The following is a 17,937-nucleotide window of genomic DNA, read 5'->3' on the forward strand; positions in this document are numbered from 1 at the left end:
TGTCAATCAGAGTGTACAGGTAGTCCTTGACTTACAACAGTCCACTGTCCACTTTCAAAGTTATAACAGCACTGGGGAAAAATGACTTATGACTATTTTTCACATTTATGACTGTTTCAGCATCTCCATGGTCACGTGATTTACAGTTGGATGTTTGACAGCTGATTCACATTTATGATGATTGAGTTATCCCAGAGTCATGTAATCACCTTTTGCAACCTTCTGACAAGCAAAGTCAATGCAGAAACCAGATTCACTTAACAACCCTGTTACTAATTTAACAACTGCAGTGATTCCCTTAACAAATGTGGCAAGTAAAGTTGTAAAATTGGGTATAACTCACTTAACAAATTTCTCACTTAGCAACCTAAATTTTGGGCTCAATTGTGGTCGCAAGTTGAGGACTACCTGTATATGAGTTAGGGGATGTGTGTACTATAGATATGTAATCTATAAATCTAGTTAATTAATTAGCATTTTGTTTGCAGTTGAAACGTGTTCGAGAAGCTGAAAAACAATGCAAACCTCTTCTGGAAAGAAATAAGTGCCTCTCTAAAAGAAATGATGAACTCATGCAGTCATTGCAACGCATGGAGGAGAAACTTAAAGCAATCACTAAGGAAAATTTAGAGATGGTTTGTACCAAGAATTCAGATTTATTCTGTTTTTTATTCTTTCGGGGTTTTTTTTCAGTTCTTGGAATATACAGTAACTATTAAGGGAAATGCCATAATTCTATTTGGATAATAGACTTTTTTGGTGTCATAACAGGGTATGAAGAGCTGAAAGGACTAACATCCAGACAATGTTATTCAGACTTTTTATGTTCAAAAAAAATTATAACAAAGAAAAAAAACAGAATGTATCATGCCCAACCAACATGGGGTGAAATAATTTTTCATTGGATTGGTGATTTTTTTAAAACACATATTTTTCTTTATTTTAAACTGTAGCTTATTTAAACTGGGGGTCTAGAAGACACAAAAAAACCCAAATTTTTATTCCTGGGGTTGTCGGTGCCCCTCTTCAGTTTAGCAAAATGGACATGAGCAAGAAGGAACTGCAGTGATGCTTAATTCAAAATTCAAAAATAATTGTGCTTGGATTCATTCTCATTATTCCCTTAATTCTCCAGAATGAACATTACAAAATGTTATTTTCTTGGAATCATTGCATTTTCTAGGAATTCAAGTCTATCTCCCAGATCACAATTCGTTGCATTTTTTCCCATTCCTGTTTTTTTCATGTTTTGAAAGCCATTTGCTATATGGCTTTATATGTTTATATGTAGGAATCAAACAGATGTAATAAATAATGGCCTGGGTGATTTTACTAGAGAGCCAGGACACTATATCCTAATCATGTGTATTTAGAAGTCCCACTGAGTTCAATTTTGTCTATTTGTTAATAAATATACACATCCATAGTTGAATGCTCTGCTGAGTGTTTTTTCCGTAAAGAGATGTGTATCTTCCCTTCTCGCAAAACAACAGTAATTTAAAAACATGCCATGAGGGGAAAAACAGCTCTAATATCTATAATTCAATATGTAAGACAGGTGGAAAATCAAATGTGAGAAATAATATAGTACGATGATCTAATCAAGTAAAAAAATTAAAAATCTAAAAAGAAAACTGGTTTTCCTATTTTATGTTTTTGTTGTGTAGAAAGAAAAAATGGTATCACATCCTCCTCTGAAGAAATTAAAATCGCTGAATGATCTTGATCAAGCAAATGAAGAACAAGAAACCGAATTTTTGAAGCTCCAGGTTATAGAACAACAAAACATAATTGATGAGCTGACAAGAGTAAGTTTATTAAGTCTTCATCAACTAAGAACAAAGAAACAGATCTTGTAAGATTGTATAATTTAAAAGAAATTGCATTATGACTAATATAGTTTAATATAGCATTTCCTGAACTAGAAGGTCCATAGATGTGTTGAATTCTATCAAGTCCAACTAATGTGAAATACAGCCCAGAATAGACAGGTCTGAGCTTGCAAGATTAGATGAATAAAAAAAATTAAAATCTGGTAAACTGCAAAGCAAAGTCAAGAAGTCAGCATCACCTCTATTTACAAGAATGGAGGAGACAGAGGTCCCCACATATGCCTTAAGGCATTCTCAGGAGATAATATGGAAGGTGGCAATAATACAGTACTTTAGTCAGAAATGCAATCAGTTTCCCACAATTACAAGGTAAATGTATAGACCACTCTACACCTACTGCAGGAATTCAGATTAAAGCATAATTATGGATATCTATCTAGCTTATACATGAACCTATTGAATGAAATGGACCCCACCCTCATTCTAAATAATTGTTGTCATGTCAAATTGCTTTTGGTAGCAATATTGTTTAAAAACAAAAACTTGTACCAAATATCCTTTTGTAATTTAAACACTTTATTTCACGTTCTGTATTCTTGAAATAAGGGAGGGAGTGTTCTTTGTAAAATTCTTTTCTGACTTCCCATCCATTTTCAAATGGATAATATTGTAATCCTTACCTTTAAAATTGTCTTTGTCTTGTCTGCCTCTCATTGATCCCTTTCATCTAATGATATTCATAAACCAAAGGGATGAACAGAAATTGGAAGTAGGCAGACACTGTATGAGGATTTAGTAATAAATCTCTCAGTAGATTTGCACTAGGTTAGCAAAAGTTCTTCCTTCCAGCATTAATAATGGCATTCAATGAAAAAGTCACTTTTTATCAACTGAAATGAAGAATGGCTCAGAGAAAATCAGGGCTGTGTTTGTGGATGAAACAAAAGTGAGTTTTGTTCAGTTACTAAAACAAATACTTGAGCAGTGATATATTCAGAAATCATTAACTGAAGGTGTATATAAATCATTATTTTTTCATTTGATTGATTTTTTGGTCTCTGGAAAAATATAGAATAGACTCTAGGAACCTGACGTTGATCCCTTCTTGTCTAGAATTATTCCATACTTATCCTGTAAGAAAGATTTCCAAAGAAATTATATACTGCTACCTCTTTAATTTCTTCAAGAAGCTTTTTTAAGAGCCCTTGGGAAAAACTTCCTGTTGCTTATTGCCATATTATAGCTAATAGAAAGGATGGGTTAGTGGAATAATCCCAACTCCTCCTCAACTGATTTGCCTCTATTTGTGTTCTATTTAGTTCATAAAATTCTCATTGAGCTGGAACTTGGAATGAATGAATAAATGAATGAATCACTCAAATGAGTGAATGGTTCACTCTTATACGTCCATTTAATATCTTCACAATCACATGAAGTGCTAATACCTCAATATCAAGTATAATGCCTTGATAAGACCATACTTGGAATATTGCATCCAGGTTTTGGTCACCACAATATAAAAAGGATGTTGAGACTCTAAAAAGACTGCAGAGAAGAGCAACAAAGAAGAGGGGACTGGAAGATAAAACATATGAAGAAAGAGTGCAGGAACTGAGTATGTCTGTTTAGGGTGCAGTACTGCAGGCCACTTCAGCTGACTGTTATCTGCAGTTCAGCGGTTCAAATCTCACCAGCTCAAGGTTGACTCAGCCTTCCATCCTTCCGAGGTGGGTGAAATGAGGACCCAGACTGTGGGGGCGATATGCTGACTCAATTTGCTAAAAATCTGTAAACCGCTTAGAGAGGGCTGAAAGCTCTATGAAGCGGTATATAAGTCTAATAAATAAATAAATATGATAGCACTGTTCAAAGCTAAGGGGCTGCCACAAAGAAGAGGGGATCAATCTATTCTCCAAAACACCTGAAGGCAGGACAAGAAACAATGAATGGAAACTTATCAAGGAGAGAACCAACCTAGAACTAAAGAGAAATTTCCTTACAGTTGGAACAATTAATCAGTGGAACAACTTGTCTCCAGAAGTTGTGGATGCTCCAACACTGGAAATTTTTAACAAAAGATTGAACAATTATTTATCTGAAATGGTATAGGGTTTCCTGTCTGAGCAGGGGGTTGGACTAGAAGACTTCCAAGGCCCTTCCAACTCTGTTATTCGGTTATCTTTGTATCCTGAGTGGTAACCGTTTCTTGGTTTTCTTATCTAGGATAGAGAAAAACTTATTCGACGGAGGAAGCATAAAAGAAGTTCAAAGCCAATTAAGGTAAATGAGGTTTACAGATTATTTTGAACCCACTAATATCTTGTTTCCCTGAAAATAAGACTTCCCGGATAATAAGCCCAATCGGGCTTTTGAGAGCATTTGCTAAAATAAGTCCCCACCTGAAAATAAGCCCTCTCCGAAAATATTGCAACACAGCAGTAGCCATGAGGTGACCATGCTTGCTGCCTCCTGCACCTCAAAAATAATAAGACCTCCCCGAAAATAAGGCCAAGTGCTTATTTGGGGGTCAAAAGAAAATAAGACCTGGCCTTATTTTTGGGAAAACATGGTATGTTAAATTATATTTCATTTCCAATTCATGAAATTACTCTATTGCATGCCCATTTCTCCTTCTTTCCATAAAGAAGGAAAGATATTAGGGCTCATAGAAACCCCTATATGAAAGAAAGAAAGCATTTGGTCAAGTAACAGTAAACCCAGCTGCGCTTACTAGTGATGGAGGCATGAAAATTAAACAAAAAGACTATCATACAGTGGGACATCTGGTCCAGAATGGCTCAGACCACGAACAATTTGACCTCCTTTTGACCTCTCTGCGGCTTTCGATACCATCGACCATGGTATCCTTCTGCGACGACTGCGGGAGGTGGGGGTGGGAGGCACTGTCTTACGGTGGTTCTCCTCTTACCTCTCGGACAGGTCACAGTCGGTGTTGGTCGGAGGGCAGAGATCGACCCCTAGGCCCCTAACGTATGGGGTGCCGCAGGGTTCGGTCCTGTCCCCCCTCCTCTTTAATATCTACATGAAACCGCTGGGTGAGATCATTCGACGGCACAGGATAAAATACCACCAGTATGCGAACGATACACAGCTGTATCTGTCCGCCCCGTGCCAACTCAATGAAGCGATGGACGTGATGTGCCAGGGCCTCGAGGCTGTTAGGGACTGGATGGGGGTTAACAAGCTTGCACTCAATCCAGATAAGACCGAGTGGCTGCTGTGCTTCCTTCCTACTAATTGGCCAAGTGTTCCACCTCTCAGGCTGGGGGGTCAAACAGTACGCCCCTCAGATAGGGTCCGCAACTTGGGAGTCCTCCTGGACCCACAGCTGACTTTTGAACACCATTTGTCAGCTGTGACCAGGGGGGCATTTGCCCAGGTTCGCCTGGTGCACCAGTTGCGTCCCTACCTGAACCGGGAGGCTCTCACAACAGTCACTCGTGCCCTTGTGACCTCTAGACTGGAATACTGCAACGTGCTCTACATGGGGCTGCCCTTGAAGAGTATTCGGCGACTTCAGCTTGTCCAGAATGCAGCCGCGTGAGCGATCGTGGGTGCGCCTCGGTTCACCCACGTAACACCTATCCTCCGCGAGCTGCACTGGCTGCCTGTTGATCTCCGGGTACGCTTCAAGGTGCTAGTTGTCACCTACAAAGCCCTTCATGGTATTGGATCTGGGTACTTGAGAGACCGCCTACTGCCAATTACCTCCACTAGACCAATTAGATCCCACAGACTAGGCCTCCTCCGAATTCCATCAGCCGGCCAGTGTCGACTGGCGACTACCCGGAGGAGGGCCTTCTCTGTGGCTGCTCCGACCCTCTGGAACGAACTCCCCATGGATATTCGTACCCTCACCACCCTCCAGGCCTTCTGCACAGCCCTTAAAACTTGGCTGTTCCGACAGGCCTGGGGCTAAAGACTCGCTGCCCCACTTCAAATGGTATGATTGTTGTCCTTTTTTAACTATGTATGGTTTTATGTTTTTTGTAACTTTGTTTGTTTTTCCCTCCCTTTGAGTTGTGAGCCGCCCTGAGTCCCTTTAGGGAAAAGGGCGGCATACAAATAAATTATTTTTTTAAAAAAATTTGGGTGCCAACCGAAAAATCCACTAAATGTTTCACTCAGGTCACGAACACATCCTCGGGTGCCAAATAAACACAACAGTGGCGATTTTTCCTGACTGTGCCATTTTGTGTGTGTGTGTGTGAGAGAGAGTGTACGTGCATGCACAGTCAGTCTTGCTTCTGGTCACGACCGAATTGGGTGCCGACCGAAGTCCTAGAATGGATTACTGATGGCACCTGAGGTCCCACTGTATGTGCAACTCATTGCCAATTTCTTGCTAACATCTGTGGTTCTGCAAACTGCAAAACTGCTTGTAGAACATACTCATACAATATATTTTCCACTTCTGTGATGTCTGATCTTTTATGTGGGAACAAAAACATCGTAGTATAAGAGTGATTTAAATTCTCATGGATCAGACTTCTTCATGACTCATTTTGGCAAGTTTTAAGTGCTGAAATCATCAGTACTTTGCTATCCAACCTGCTGATTAACCAATTCTGTCAGCTTGGTGAATGACTCATTTACTTCTTTGATGTTGCTAATTAACTTAGTCAGTCTGAATACACTAAAGCTATTTTTAAATCATTGAATTGTAATAGTGGGCTCCAAAAGATAGCAGCTATTTTCACAGCATTGCTTGTAAGACCTATAAATGATATTGTATAACCAAACAAACAAGCTTAATGAGGAAGAAAATGGTCTTGGGCAAAAATATCCTTGTTTATTTGCATCTCAATTTCCTTCGGTTTCCTAGGTCAATTGTTAGACTTCAACCTGTCCAGAGCAAAGTCTATCCTATTGTACTCTGTAAAGGCCTTTTATACAAAACCGTTGGAGTTGTTTCTGCATTGTGACTGCCACAATTGGAAATGAGGAGTAGAAGGACAAACTATCCAGGGGTGATGTAGCTGTTTTTTCCTGCAGTCATCAGCAGAGCCATTTGGCTAGTTTGCTGTCTTCAAATTCTAGGTTTTCATAACAAAATAGGGTTTCAAAAATCCAGATAACTACTACATTGTCACCCACATAAAGCATCTCCAATATCTGACTGAGTTCATAAGATGGAGTATTATCTGTGCTAGAAAGCTGGGCTGGTGGCAGAGTTAGAATGTTTTTTTTTTTTTACAGAGGCATGTTCTGGACACAGTTTATGGGGGTGATGATGATTCCATGGACTCCGAAACATCATCCATGGCTTCATTTAGGACAGACAGAACACCAGCAACACCAGATGAAGATCTAGATGAAGTAAGATTTTCTTCCCTATTTTTATAAAGTTTGAATAATTAGCAAATGTGTATCAACCCTTTCAAGTTCTTGTGCACCTGTATTTTTTAATGTAGTGTCCTTCAAAATCTCCATTTCAACCTCCTCCAATTCCTCTTTACTTTTTTTTTTCTAGAAATTCCCTCAATTTCTGGACAGAATTCAGTCAAAAAACTTTGCTCTTTAGAAAAACATATCACATCTTCCAATTTGTCCCATCAAAATGGAAAAATGGACATTTGTTTCATCAAACTAGAATCTTATTTTGCTTTAATTTCTCAGTCAAAAATACTTTTTCTCTTAAGCAAAATTCTAATAGGGATTTCTTTAAAAACAGTTGCATATGCTATAAAACTTGGTCTTCTTCCTAACAGAGTGCATCAAAACATACCTTGGAACATTTCTTATTCTTTCAAATTTTTTATTTATTCTCTATACTTTATCAATGTCTAACCTCTGCATCCTCCTCAAACCCAGACAACATTTTCTCTAATATCTTCACCAGAATCATTCTGGGTTACTCCAAATCTCAAACAAATTTTCTTCACTCTTATTCTGACCTAGGCTTCCTGATAAAGCATAAATCACATGCTTAGCCACCCAAACCCTCTTTTATTTAAACGGCTGTGAATTATGGTCATTCACAGCCCATAATGATTCACACACAGTCTGTGAAAAGTCCTACAGATGTCTGCCACAATCTTTCAGGATAATGCTGATAAACGCCCAACTTTATCTCCTTTGAAATGCTGCCAGAGACCTAATTGCCAATTAGTTTTGCAAGGCTAAATGGTGCACAGAGTCAAACGGAGCTTCTCAGAGTTTGAACTGACCAGAATGAACAAAATTGTTTCCTGCAAAGGCTCACGTCTCTTTGCTCGTCTTTTATGTCTTATGGGAGAGGCCAAGCATCTTCAAGCCTTACTCCCGAGTCACCCCTTTTATCTTAACTGTTCTTGCCTTCTGGCAGCTCTGCGCATGCGCACTGGGAACAGATTCACACTGTTCTTCTGAGTCGCTGATGTCAGACTCCAGAGACTCCGGAGGCAGCACATCACTCCAGATGGCCAGGGCCCCGTCTCTGCCTCTGACACAGAGCCCTCATCCGAGCCTTCCCCAAACTCCAAGAATGGCCTATGTTCCTCCCCAAGCTCCTCACTATTTGACTCTGCAGCCAGGTTGCCGGCAGACCACAACAACTCTCAAAATTCCAATAGAAGCAGATTATCTAGTTCACTTTCCAACACTCTGTTCATAATAGAGTCTTGTTCTTCAAAACTTCCGCTTTGCATTGATTTGTTTTATAAGTCCAGGCATTTGTTTTACAGTCCTTTCTGTCTTCTCAACTTCTTCTATCATCTCCTCTTCCATCTTTACAAATCTTTCATTTGTTCTTTTTTCAAAAGCTGTCAGTTTAGCATCAGGTGATTCAGCGAACTTACTGGCCAGTTGCTCAAACGTTTTCTGAAGGAAATCATGTGTAATCCCTCTCTCTGCAGGTTGCTCCAGCAAGTCTCCTCTCTATTTTTGCCACTTTTCTGGTGGTTACCATTATAAATTATAATTAAAGAGAAAAGGAAATCCCCTTCTTTGTTTTCTTTTTCTATTTTGTGTTTCTGTGCCTTTATTACTTTCAGCTCAAATGGAACTGCATAATTACATTAAGCATCCTATTCTGGCTCAAATTACTTTTCCTTTGTTTTATGAAATCCACCAAGTGTCAGCACTATTTAATAATACCAAAAAAAACATTCCACAAAGGATCTAGTCCGTTTGTCAATTTAATTCCAATTAATTCAAAAGCACTTTACCAAAAACAATCTTTCAAAATAATTATCCTTCATGTATACATTTATATTCACTCCCTCTTAAGCTTTTTGCAACTAGTCTTTAAGTCTTTAAAACCTTTTTTAAAACCATTCCATAAGAAATGACTCAGCCAGGATTATTTTTTATCCTGCCACTCAGAAAATCTCTCTTTAGCTGTAAATTAGTTACATATGAAAGTGTTTAAGAAATTAGGCTGGCGCAAACCTTATGTTCATATAGGCTGCGTTATAGCTGTCAGCTTAATTAAAATTCCACAACTCCCAGCCTCGCAATTCGGAAGTTGATCACAAAAATCTTAGTCCCTGCAGTCTACTTACGAGGTAAGTAGGTACGAGTAGGTATTCTGTGTGCAAGTGGCATGATCTCATGATCTCTCCTTTATGGGTGAAACTGCGTCAGCCAGAATTCATGTCTGGCTGCTGATCTCTTCTTCAGTGTCTTCCCTGCTCCTTGCTTCCCTGCTCCTTGAGAGACATCTAGTTCACCATGGCTCTTCACTGGAAGCTCTCTATAAATGGTTTATTAACCTGTGTATTCCAGAATACAATATTTTGTTTTCTAACATAATAAATTCCAAAGTTTGATACAATCTATTATTACACACTCCATCTTTTTTACAATACTGCACTTAATGTTTGTGTGAAACTTTCTCTTTTTCAGAGCTTAGCAGCTGAAGAATCAGAGTTGCGATTTAGACAATTAACAAAAGAATATCAGGCCCTGCAGAGAGCCTATGCATTACTGCAAGAGCAAACTGGGGGTATAATAGATGCAGAAAGAGAAGCCAAGGTTGGTATCTGCCAAGGTCAACATAGCTGTCACCCAAATACATTCCGTAAAGATTTGTGTGTATCTATCCGCCTCTCTATATTATTTCTAATTCATTCAAACAGCCTATAGCAAAACTGCAAAAATTTCCATGCAATTGGATAACGATAACAGACAAATCACTTTAAAGCAGTGTTTCTCAATCTTGGCAACTTGAAGATGACTGGACTTCAGCTGGCTGGGGAATTCTGGGAGTTGAAGTCCAGACATCTTCAAGTTGCCAAGATTGAGAAACACTGCTTTAAAGTAATGGAAAGTAAAACATGCTAAGAACTTTGTCACAGAAAAGATGCTACTTAAAAAACACAGAGTAGAATGTAACAGGGTCTCAAAACTCAAAGTATTGTGAGAGTTACAAAAGGACTGTTTCATTAGCACAAATTAGCAATATGGCTGCTTGCCAGAGGAAAAGAAGGAACTGCAAATGAATTAAAGATAATTTAAAACTCAGAAAGTTTGATGACATTTAAAAATATGAATAATGAAACTACTTTTTTGTTAAACAGGCACAGGAACAACTCCAAGCTGAAGTCCAGAGATATAGAGCAAAAATAGAAGATCTTGAAAAAACATTGGCTCAGAAAGGACAGGTAGACATTTTACAAAATATGGTTTGTCTCAATTACTTTTAAAGTTATTAGAATCAGTTTGTTATCGAGGAAAGGTACATTTTGCACACATGAAAGAATGCCTGTAAACAACTGGGAATAAATATATAAAAGTATCTTGCTGTATGAGCATAACTGTATATTATAGATCTCTGAGCTACTTTGATGCTTCCAATAATATCCAATAACAATTGTTTCCATTAATTTAGCAAAAATTATTGAATTGTTTTACCATTTCTTTTTCATTGTGACAGAAGTTTTAATCATAGTTGTCAACATGATTCAATCGATTGAGCCATAGTTCAGTTATTTAGTGGACTTAATTTTATTCATGGTAATTTAAATTCATTTAATTTAATAAAACCGATTAACAAAGCCATATATAAATATCTCTTTATATTTTATTCTTTTTTTAAAAATAGGACTCACACTGGGTAGAAGATAAACAACTTTTTATTAAGAGGAATCAAGAGCTTTTGGATAAGGTATGTTTATGCTTGAATGATTAGAAAGGGGTTGCTAGTCTTTCGTGTTGGGGAGCACATTTGGAATTCTCAGAACACCTTGTGGGTATCCTCACAAAACAGCAAAAAAAATTCTAAGTGTGGTTTACAGAGTCAGTATATTGCCCCCCAACAATCTGGGTCCTCATTTTACTGACCTCGGAAGGGTGGAAGAATGAGTCAATTTGAGCTTGGTGGGATATGAATTGTCAAATTGCAGGCAGCCAGCAGGCAGCAGAGGTAGCCTGACGTACTGCATTCTAATCTCTGTGCCACCACAGCTCTTAGCACTTAGGAATAGACTTATATGCAACTTCAAGTGCTTCACGTCCCTCTCTAAGTGGTTTACACATTGACTCCAATAATCTGGATTCTTATTTTACTGACCTCAGAAGGATGGAAGGCTGAGTCAACTTTGAGCTGGTCAGAATCAAACTCCAGACTGTGGGCAGAGTTAGCCTGCAATACTACATTCTAACCACTGTGTCACCAGGGTTCCTACAAGGTGACTACAAAGTGATGTTTGACCCCCTTCATTTCCCAGAATGGTTTCTACTCTTTAGCTTAATTTGTCTTCTTTCTGGAAGGTGGCCTACTTCCAAACAAAGCACTGGGTACATTCACCCAAAAATTCATTTTTGAATATGAATTCAAAAATTGAAATTATTGTGCTTAAGACAAGCGCTTTGGTTTGCAACAAGTCAACTTCCCTTTTCTTTTAACTGAAATAATTTGGGAGGGGGGCAAGAATTTTTCCAGGCACTGAGAAGGATAATGCTAGACACTTTGTACTGACAGATATGATACTGTGAGTTCAGAGTGGTGTTTAGAACTGAACTTTCTGTACATCATTTAATTTCTGCACCTTACTTTGTCCCAGAATCAATTCAACATTCTGACTCCATATTAAGACTCCACTAGTTCCCTTATAATTTCACTAAGTGATGACATATGCACTGGATTAGATTTAGTCATTTTTAGATTAATCTATTGAAACCCCTTAGTCATGGCTAACTTATCCCATTTTATTTTATAAGATCTGTTCTAGGCAACAGTCCATTAATTACTAAATTCAAGAGTTGAAGAAATAATAACTTCTAAATAAAATATGGATTTTTATTGTACCATCAGATCGTATGATTGAAAGTACTTTTTGTATTTTTGCACAATAGTCCTTCAGACTGCTCATTTTTCTCAATGATAATCTTTATAATATAAAAATAAATATAATAATGTAAAATTCAAAAATGAAGGTGCAGAATCATGAAAAATAATACGCAAAATTATCCTTTGAAAGTTTACTGTCTTAACCACAAGTAAACAATGAAATCCCAAAGTTCTGAATCAGCAAATATTAATCCTTTTGTTATTTGCCAAGTTGCTTTTGATGTATTATTTCCATAATAAGATAATTATTCCTTTAGTATATGAATTATGACTTTTGTAGATGTTATACTTCCCACAAAAAAACCTCATAATTACATTAAAATAACTGATTAGCTTGCTTCGTTGGTGACTGAGACTTGTAGGAGGGAGCAAAAACAGCAGTGGTCATAAATGTCTAAAAAAGTATGTCTTGGAATCATTTCCACAAATTATATATTTAGATCTTTTTCTAGATAGAAAAATTGGAAGTAGAGAACAATCGACTGCAACAGGAACTGCAGGATGCCAGAGATCAGAATGAACTCTTGGAATTTCGAAATCTAGAACTTGAGGTAAGAACTTGCTAATTGTATTATGTGGGACTAGGGAACATTTTAAAGGAGGAAATATTCTTCCAATCATCTGTTATTCCAAATATTTTCCTTCATATAAATTAACCTACCCTCCATATTTGACTGCATTTTATATTTACAAATTAAGCTAATTTCTTAATTTAAAAAAAAACAAAAAGAGATTCAGTTATACTAAAGGATAAGAAAACTGAAACTAGCTTGCATAATCGTTATTTTTTTGGCTGGAGGAATTTAGGTCATAGGCACTTGGGTCTAAAAACCTAGTGTGATAAGCCATGTTGTATAGTTAGGCTGTTGAGCTCCGAGCTTGGCAATTTGATTGCAAACATTTTGTCACCATTCGAGGAGACATCATCAGTACATTTTGAGTTGTGCTTGTCTGTCAGAACATAGGTCTTTAAATACCTTTTTGTGTGATGTCTGAATGTTGTTTGTTCAGATAGTTCTGATTTCATGCTTTGATTTTGGACTGTTTGATTGGCTGGCTGTTGTTGCTGATCTATGGTTAAGTATAATATATACTCAGAACTCAAACCAACAGCCTAACTACCACCTGAGCTACTAGTATTCAAACACATTTCAACCATGTTGTATAGTGCTTAAAATATTGGATTAGACTAGGAACATTCAAGTTTAATTTTCCCCTAGACATGGAGAAACAATCGGTAATTTTGACAATCACAGTTTTTTAATCCAAATTAATTTGGATGATTATTTAGAAATAAAAGGAGTACTATTAGGCTATCTTAAGTTTTTGGAGTCAGGGAATGGGGATGGGATACATACAGATTTAATAAATTATGCAAGTCTATTCAGTTATATATAGTAATGTGCAGAACATGGGGAAAAATTTCCAGGGTGAGAAATAAATAGCTCCACCTTGGAACCAAAAGTATTTCAAATGTTCTGCCATGGGACAATGGGAATTGAAAAAGATTGATCACTCATAGGCAAACCTATCTCCCATTCTGAATTTAAAGAAAGACAACCCAACCAGGGGCATGCCAATGCTTAAAGGAACATGGAATGAAGTACCCTAGTTTATTCTGAGCTCAGAATAAAACCTCTAAAAAACAGAGATACAGGATGTTTTGTTTTGAGAAAAAAACATCTAAAACAACCAGGTCAAGCTCAGAAACCTCGAAAGGTTTAAAGAACTGTAACAATGAGAATAGAGATGGCCAATCTCAAAACAACATTCTTTTCAGAGGTAAGTGTAACTATAAAGTGCAACTTGTCCTAATCCCTATGGCAGAAATTTAGTCAAAAGAATACTCTTTCTGAATCAGCTAGGTCTTGCTCCAAAAGCAAAATACTTTTCAGGGGAATAAATCAAACAAACAGAAAGTATTAAATGTTTTGCCTTATCTTTTGTTTCAAGGAAAGAGAAAGAAGATCTCCACCTTTTAATCTGCAAATCCATCCATTCTCTGATGGTGTAAGTGCTCTACAAATCTACTGTATGAAAGAAGGTGTCAAGGTATGTTAACATGATATCACTAAAAATAAATATGTTTTTTTAGTATGTGACATCATATATCTTGGTAGTTTTCAAAATATGTATGTATGTATGTATGTATGTATGTATGTATGTATGTATGTATGTATTTAGTGTCACAACCCCTAGTATGCCCAAATATGGGAGGAGGCCTACTGCTTCCTTTCTCTGTCTATCGGCTCGTCACAAGAGACCAGACAGACAGAAAGCCAATATTTTTACTATTGCCTTTGTTACATTTGTGTTGTATTTGTGCTGATAAATAAATAAAGGGAGACTAGTATAGATCTATTTCAAGCTATTTAGCTCTCATCAGCTAGCCATACCCTTGCTGGGATTAGAAATGACACTAAATACATACCTATTTCCCTGGCTCAGCTGATAAAGGAGGAGAACCTTGTGGCTTAGTGGTTAACACAACTGCCTAAGATGTAATACAGCACAGATTCTAATCCCAGTAAGGGTATGGCTAGCTGATGAGAGCTAAATAGCTTGAAATAGATCTATACTAGTCTCCCTTTATTTATTTATCAGCACAAATACAACATACACATACACACACACACAATGTACAATTTGCAACTCAAGTTAAAAATTAAATTCCATGCATAGAAGACTCTTAAAAGTACAGAAAATGGGCATGTTGTGATCCTTCTTCTATTGTACACTGAAGAGCAGGTTATGTTTTTGTTAACGAAAAATATAGAGCCTATAATTTTGAACACTCTACATTTGTTGCTGACAGATTTACTGTACATAATCCATTCTTGATTCATTGTGTATGTGCAAGAATTCAAAGCAGCTTAAGAATTTACACCTACTGATATTATACTCTGTGCATTGTTGAATTCAAAAGGTCTTCTAAGCAAATCTATAAAATCTATTGTAGTGTTGGTGTCTTTCATAGAAAATGGAAGCATGTAACGTTCCTTGAAGTAAAAGTGGCAATAGAGAATACAAAGCCATGCTACAATTCCGATAACATTCTAGGTTAGGCAATCATTGTCTTCTCTCAATTACAGGAAAAGATTTTATACCAGTCATAGTGGAAAATTTGATTACCAACAAATATATAGTGTAGTCTGCATGTTAGATGATATGAGTAAGTTAGATGTTTTTGTACAAGTGTTAAAGCTGCAAAGAAATGTTTAAGAATCAGTCTAGCTATTTTTCTTCTTCCTCAATATTAGATTTTCTATACACTAGGTCTGTCACACAAACAATTACGGTACCTCTTTGTTTCTTTTCTTTTGCTATTACCCCATGTAGATGGCTGAACATTAAAGTCTTCTCCACCCCTTTCCATGATGCTTTGGGACCTTTTCTGCTCCTTTACTTAAGAAATACTAAGTCATTTGTAGATCATAAAATCCATATCATAAAAGAGATACTGCTTATGAAAACCTTTGGTTCTTCTTTTCTGAATTTTATCTTCTCTTTTATAGGATGTTAGCATTCCAGACCTTATAAAGCAGTTAGACATCTTGGGTGACAATGGGGTAAGTGATATGGATAGCTAACAAGGTGTATATAGCACTTTCTAGAAAATGTGTAGTATTGCAGAATAAGATAAATAAAAATAATTGAATTTCATTCACTCCATTATTCTCTATTTTTATAAATAAAGAGCTTGCCCTGTTTGAATTATTTCTTAATAAGCTACTAAGATAGTATTCTGTAGCATTTGTGAAACCTTTAAAATAAAATAAAAAACCTGCAGGACTCAGACTAGAATAGACTAGAATCAACTTTCCCAATCTACTATTTACACATATATCTAGAAGACACTAAGTTGAGAAAGACTACGCTCAATTCCTATGAATGTTGTTCTATTTTTTTTTCTAGAAGATCACACATATTAGCATTTTATACAGATGAGATTTTATTTAGGAAGTCAAATTACTTGGGATGTTACTTTTAGATTACTTTTTTCCTGAAGCTCAAACATTTATGATTGGTTTATGATTTTACACATTCCTGACTTTGTGGTAAAATATATATGTAAATACTACACCCACAGCTTTTCCATTCATTTGGATGGAAAATATTTTCCCAGCTCGTGATATACAAAGAGCTATTTCTTCTATTTAAGCAGTACTTCCACTGTGATAGATATTTATATTTTTACAATAAACATCAGCAACTTTGGGTTACAAGGGCTGCAGGAATAATTTCAAAACCATAACAGTGAGAGTTTTGACTTGAGTTTTCTCTCTTTATGCTTTTTATTTTTTTACTATTAAATATTTTTTTAGTGTTATATACGTTCAAAACTTAATGGACCTATTCTGTGGTTTAACTTCATACCAAAAAGCAGCAGAAAATCTCAATGATTTTTCAGAGAGTCAAAAATAAAATTTTGCAATTGTTCATTGGTTGCTGGTTAGGAATTCCTGTCTAAATAAATGTGGAAGACTAGGAATTTTGCAGTGTATCAAAATCCCTGCATCAAGAAAAGATGCACCAGAGCAAAACTTTCTGATGTTGACCAGATGTCTGCATGGGAAACTATTGCTGCTTTCTTAATTTGATTTTCTGCCTCTTGAATTTTCAGAATTTGAGAAATGAAGAACAAGTGGCTATAATTCAAGCCAGTACTGTCTTATCTCTGGCAGAAAAGGTATTTTTAAATGTATTTTGTGTCTTGTGTATATTATTTAATATGAATCAAAAAGTTAACACAGGGTACAGAATTATGAAGAGAAAAATGCAAACTGTGGGGAAAATATGCAATCTGCATTTGTGGTGTGAACAAATAAGAATGAAATGTTATCTAAACTGCATCTATCTCCAAAAGCAAAAAGTAACTGGGTTTTATTGTTCAAGTTGAACTTCCACTAAGGCAACCATTTTAATTTGCTTTATTTAACTTTTTCCAATTGTCCAAGTCCCAGCTTGCTTTAGCCTGTTTGCTGCAGTCCATGTTCATTTAATCAACATTTAAGTATACAGATAAATATCTAGATATAAGAATGGCTTGATTAGAGGAGCCTTATTATAGAATAAGACAGCAATTAATGATACACTTTGGGTATGCCAGCCAGCTGGGTTTTTCTTTTAAGTGGGAGAATTATGAAAAATAGCATACTATTATGCATGCTGTAGTAATGTACACTAAGTAGGTCAATCTGTACTTTAAATACAGGACAGATGTCTCTGAAACCTATGGTTCCAAGTTTGCACATGTTTTAATAATAATACAAACCAGTCAGCATTCAGTAGTACAGCAGCACACAACAAAATAGATATTTTGGAAAGACAAAAATATCCACAAGAACGAATAAATGTATACCGTTAGCCCAATACTTGTCAAGACTTTGCTTAGAAAATATTTTCAGGCCTAAGACCTAAAAGGTAGCATCCATACGTCTCTGATCATGTACAGGATATTCCACAACTGTAACTAGCTACCATATAATCTGGAGATAGCAATAGCAATAGCACTTATATACCGCTTATATACCACTTTACAGTGCTTTACAGCCCTTTCTAAGAGGTTTTTACAAAGTCAGCATATTGCCCCCAACAATCTGGGTCTTCATTTTACCCACCTCAGAAGGATGGAATGCTGAGCCAATCTTGAGCCTGGTGAGATTCGATCTGCCAAATTGCAGGCAGCCGGCAGGCAGCAGAAACAGCCTGCAGTACTGCAGTCTAACCACTGTGCCACCACGGCCCTATGTGTCAATTCCAGGTCAGAGGATGTAGCCAGGTTTCATTTCTCTTGTTCCTTGATGATTT

The 17,937-nt window shown here is 36.7% G+C and overlaps 1 protein-coding gene across 2 annotated transcripts in view; it reads left to right on the forward strand.

The window, feature by feature from the left end:
* The window catches only part of JAKMIP2 (janus kinase and microtubule interacting protein 2), a 45,376-nt gene that overhangs the window by 22,103 nt on the left and 5,336 nt on the right, over positions 1-17,937 (forward strand). The window contains exons 5-15 of one of the 2 annotated variants that reach the window (XM_032211223.1): positions 489-635; positions 1,668-1,808; positions 4,056-4,112; positions 7,053-7,172; positions 9,681-9,809; positions 10,355-10,438; positions 10,879-10,941; positions 12,579-12,677; positions 14,080-14,178; positions 15,642-15,695; positions 16,751-16,816. In XM_032211223.1, coding sequence (XP_032067114.1) covers positions 489-635; positions 1,668-1,808; positions 4,056-4,112; positions 7,053-7,172; positions 9,681-9,809; positions 10,355-10,438; positions 10,879-10,941; positions 12,579-12,677; positions 14,080-14,178; positions 15,642-15,695; positions 16,751-16,816 — 1,059 coding nt within the window. The remainder of the gene's footprint in view (positions 1-488; positions 636-1,667; positions 1,809-4,055; positions 4,113-7,052; positions 7,173-9,680; positions 9,810-10,354; positions 10,439-10,878; positions 10,942-12,578; positions 12,678-14,079; positions 14,179-15,641; positions 15,696-16,750; positions 16,817-17,937) is intronic. The other variant, XM_032211224.1, reaches the window with a different exon arrangement.

Source organism: Thamnophis elegans, chromosome 2 (genome assembly GCF_009769535.1).
Source record: "Thamnophis elegans isolate rThaEle1 chromosome 2, rThaEle1.pri, whole genome shotgun sequence".
Classification (NCBI taxonomy): Eukaryota; Metazoa; Chordata; class Lepidosauria; order Squamata; family Colubridae; genus Thamnophis; species Thamnophis elegans.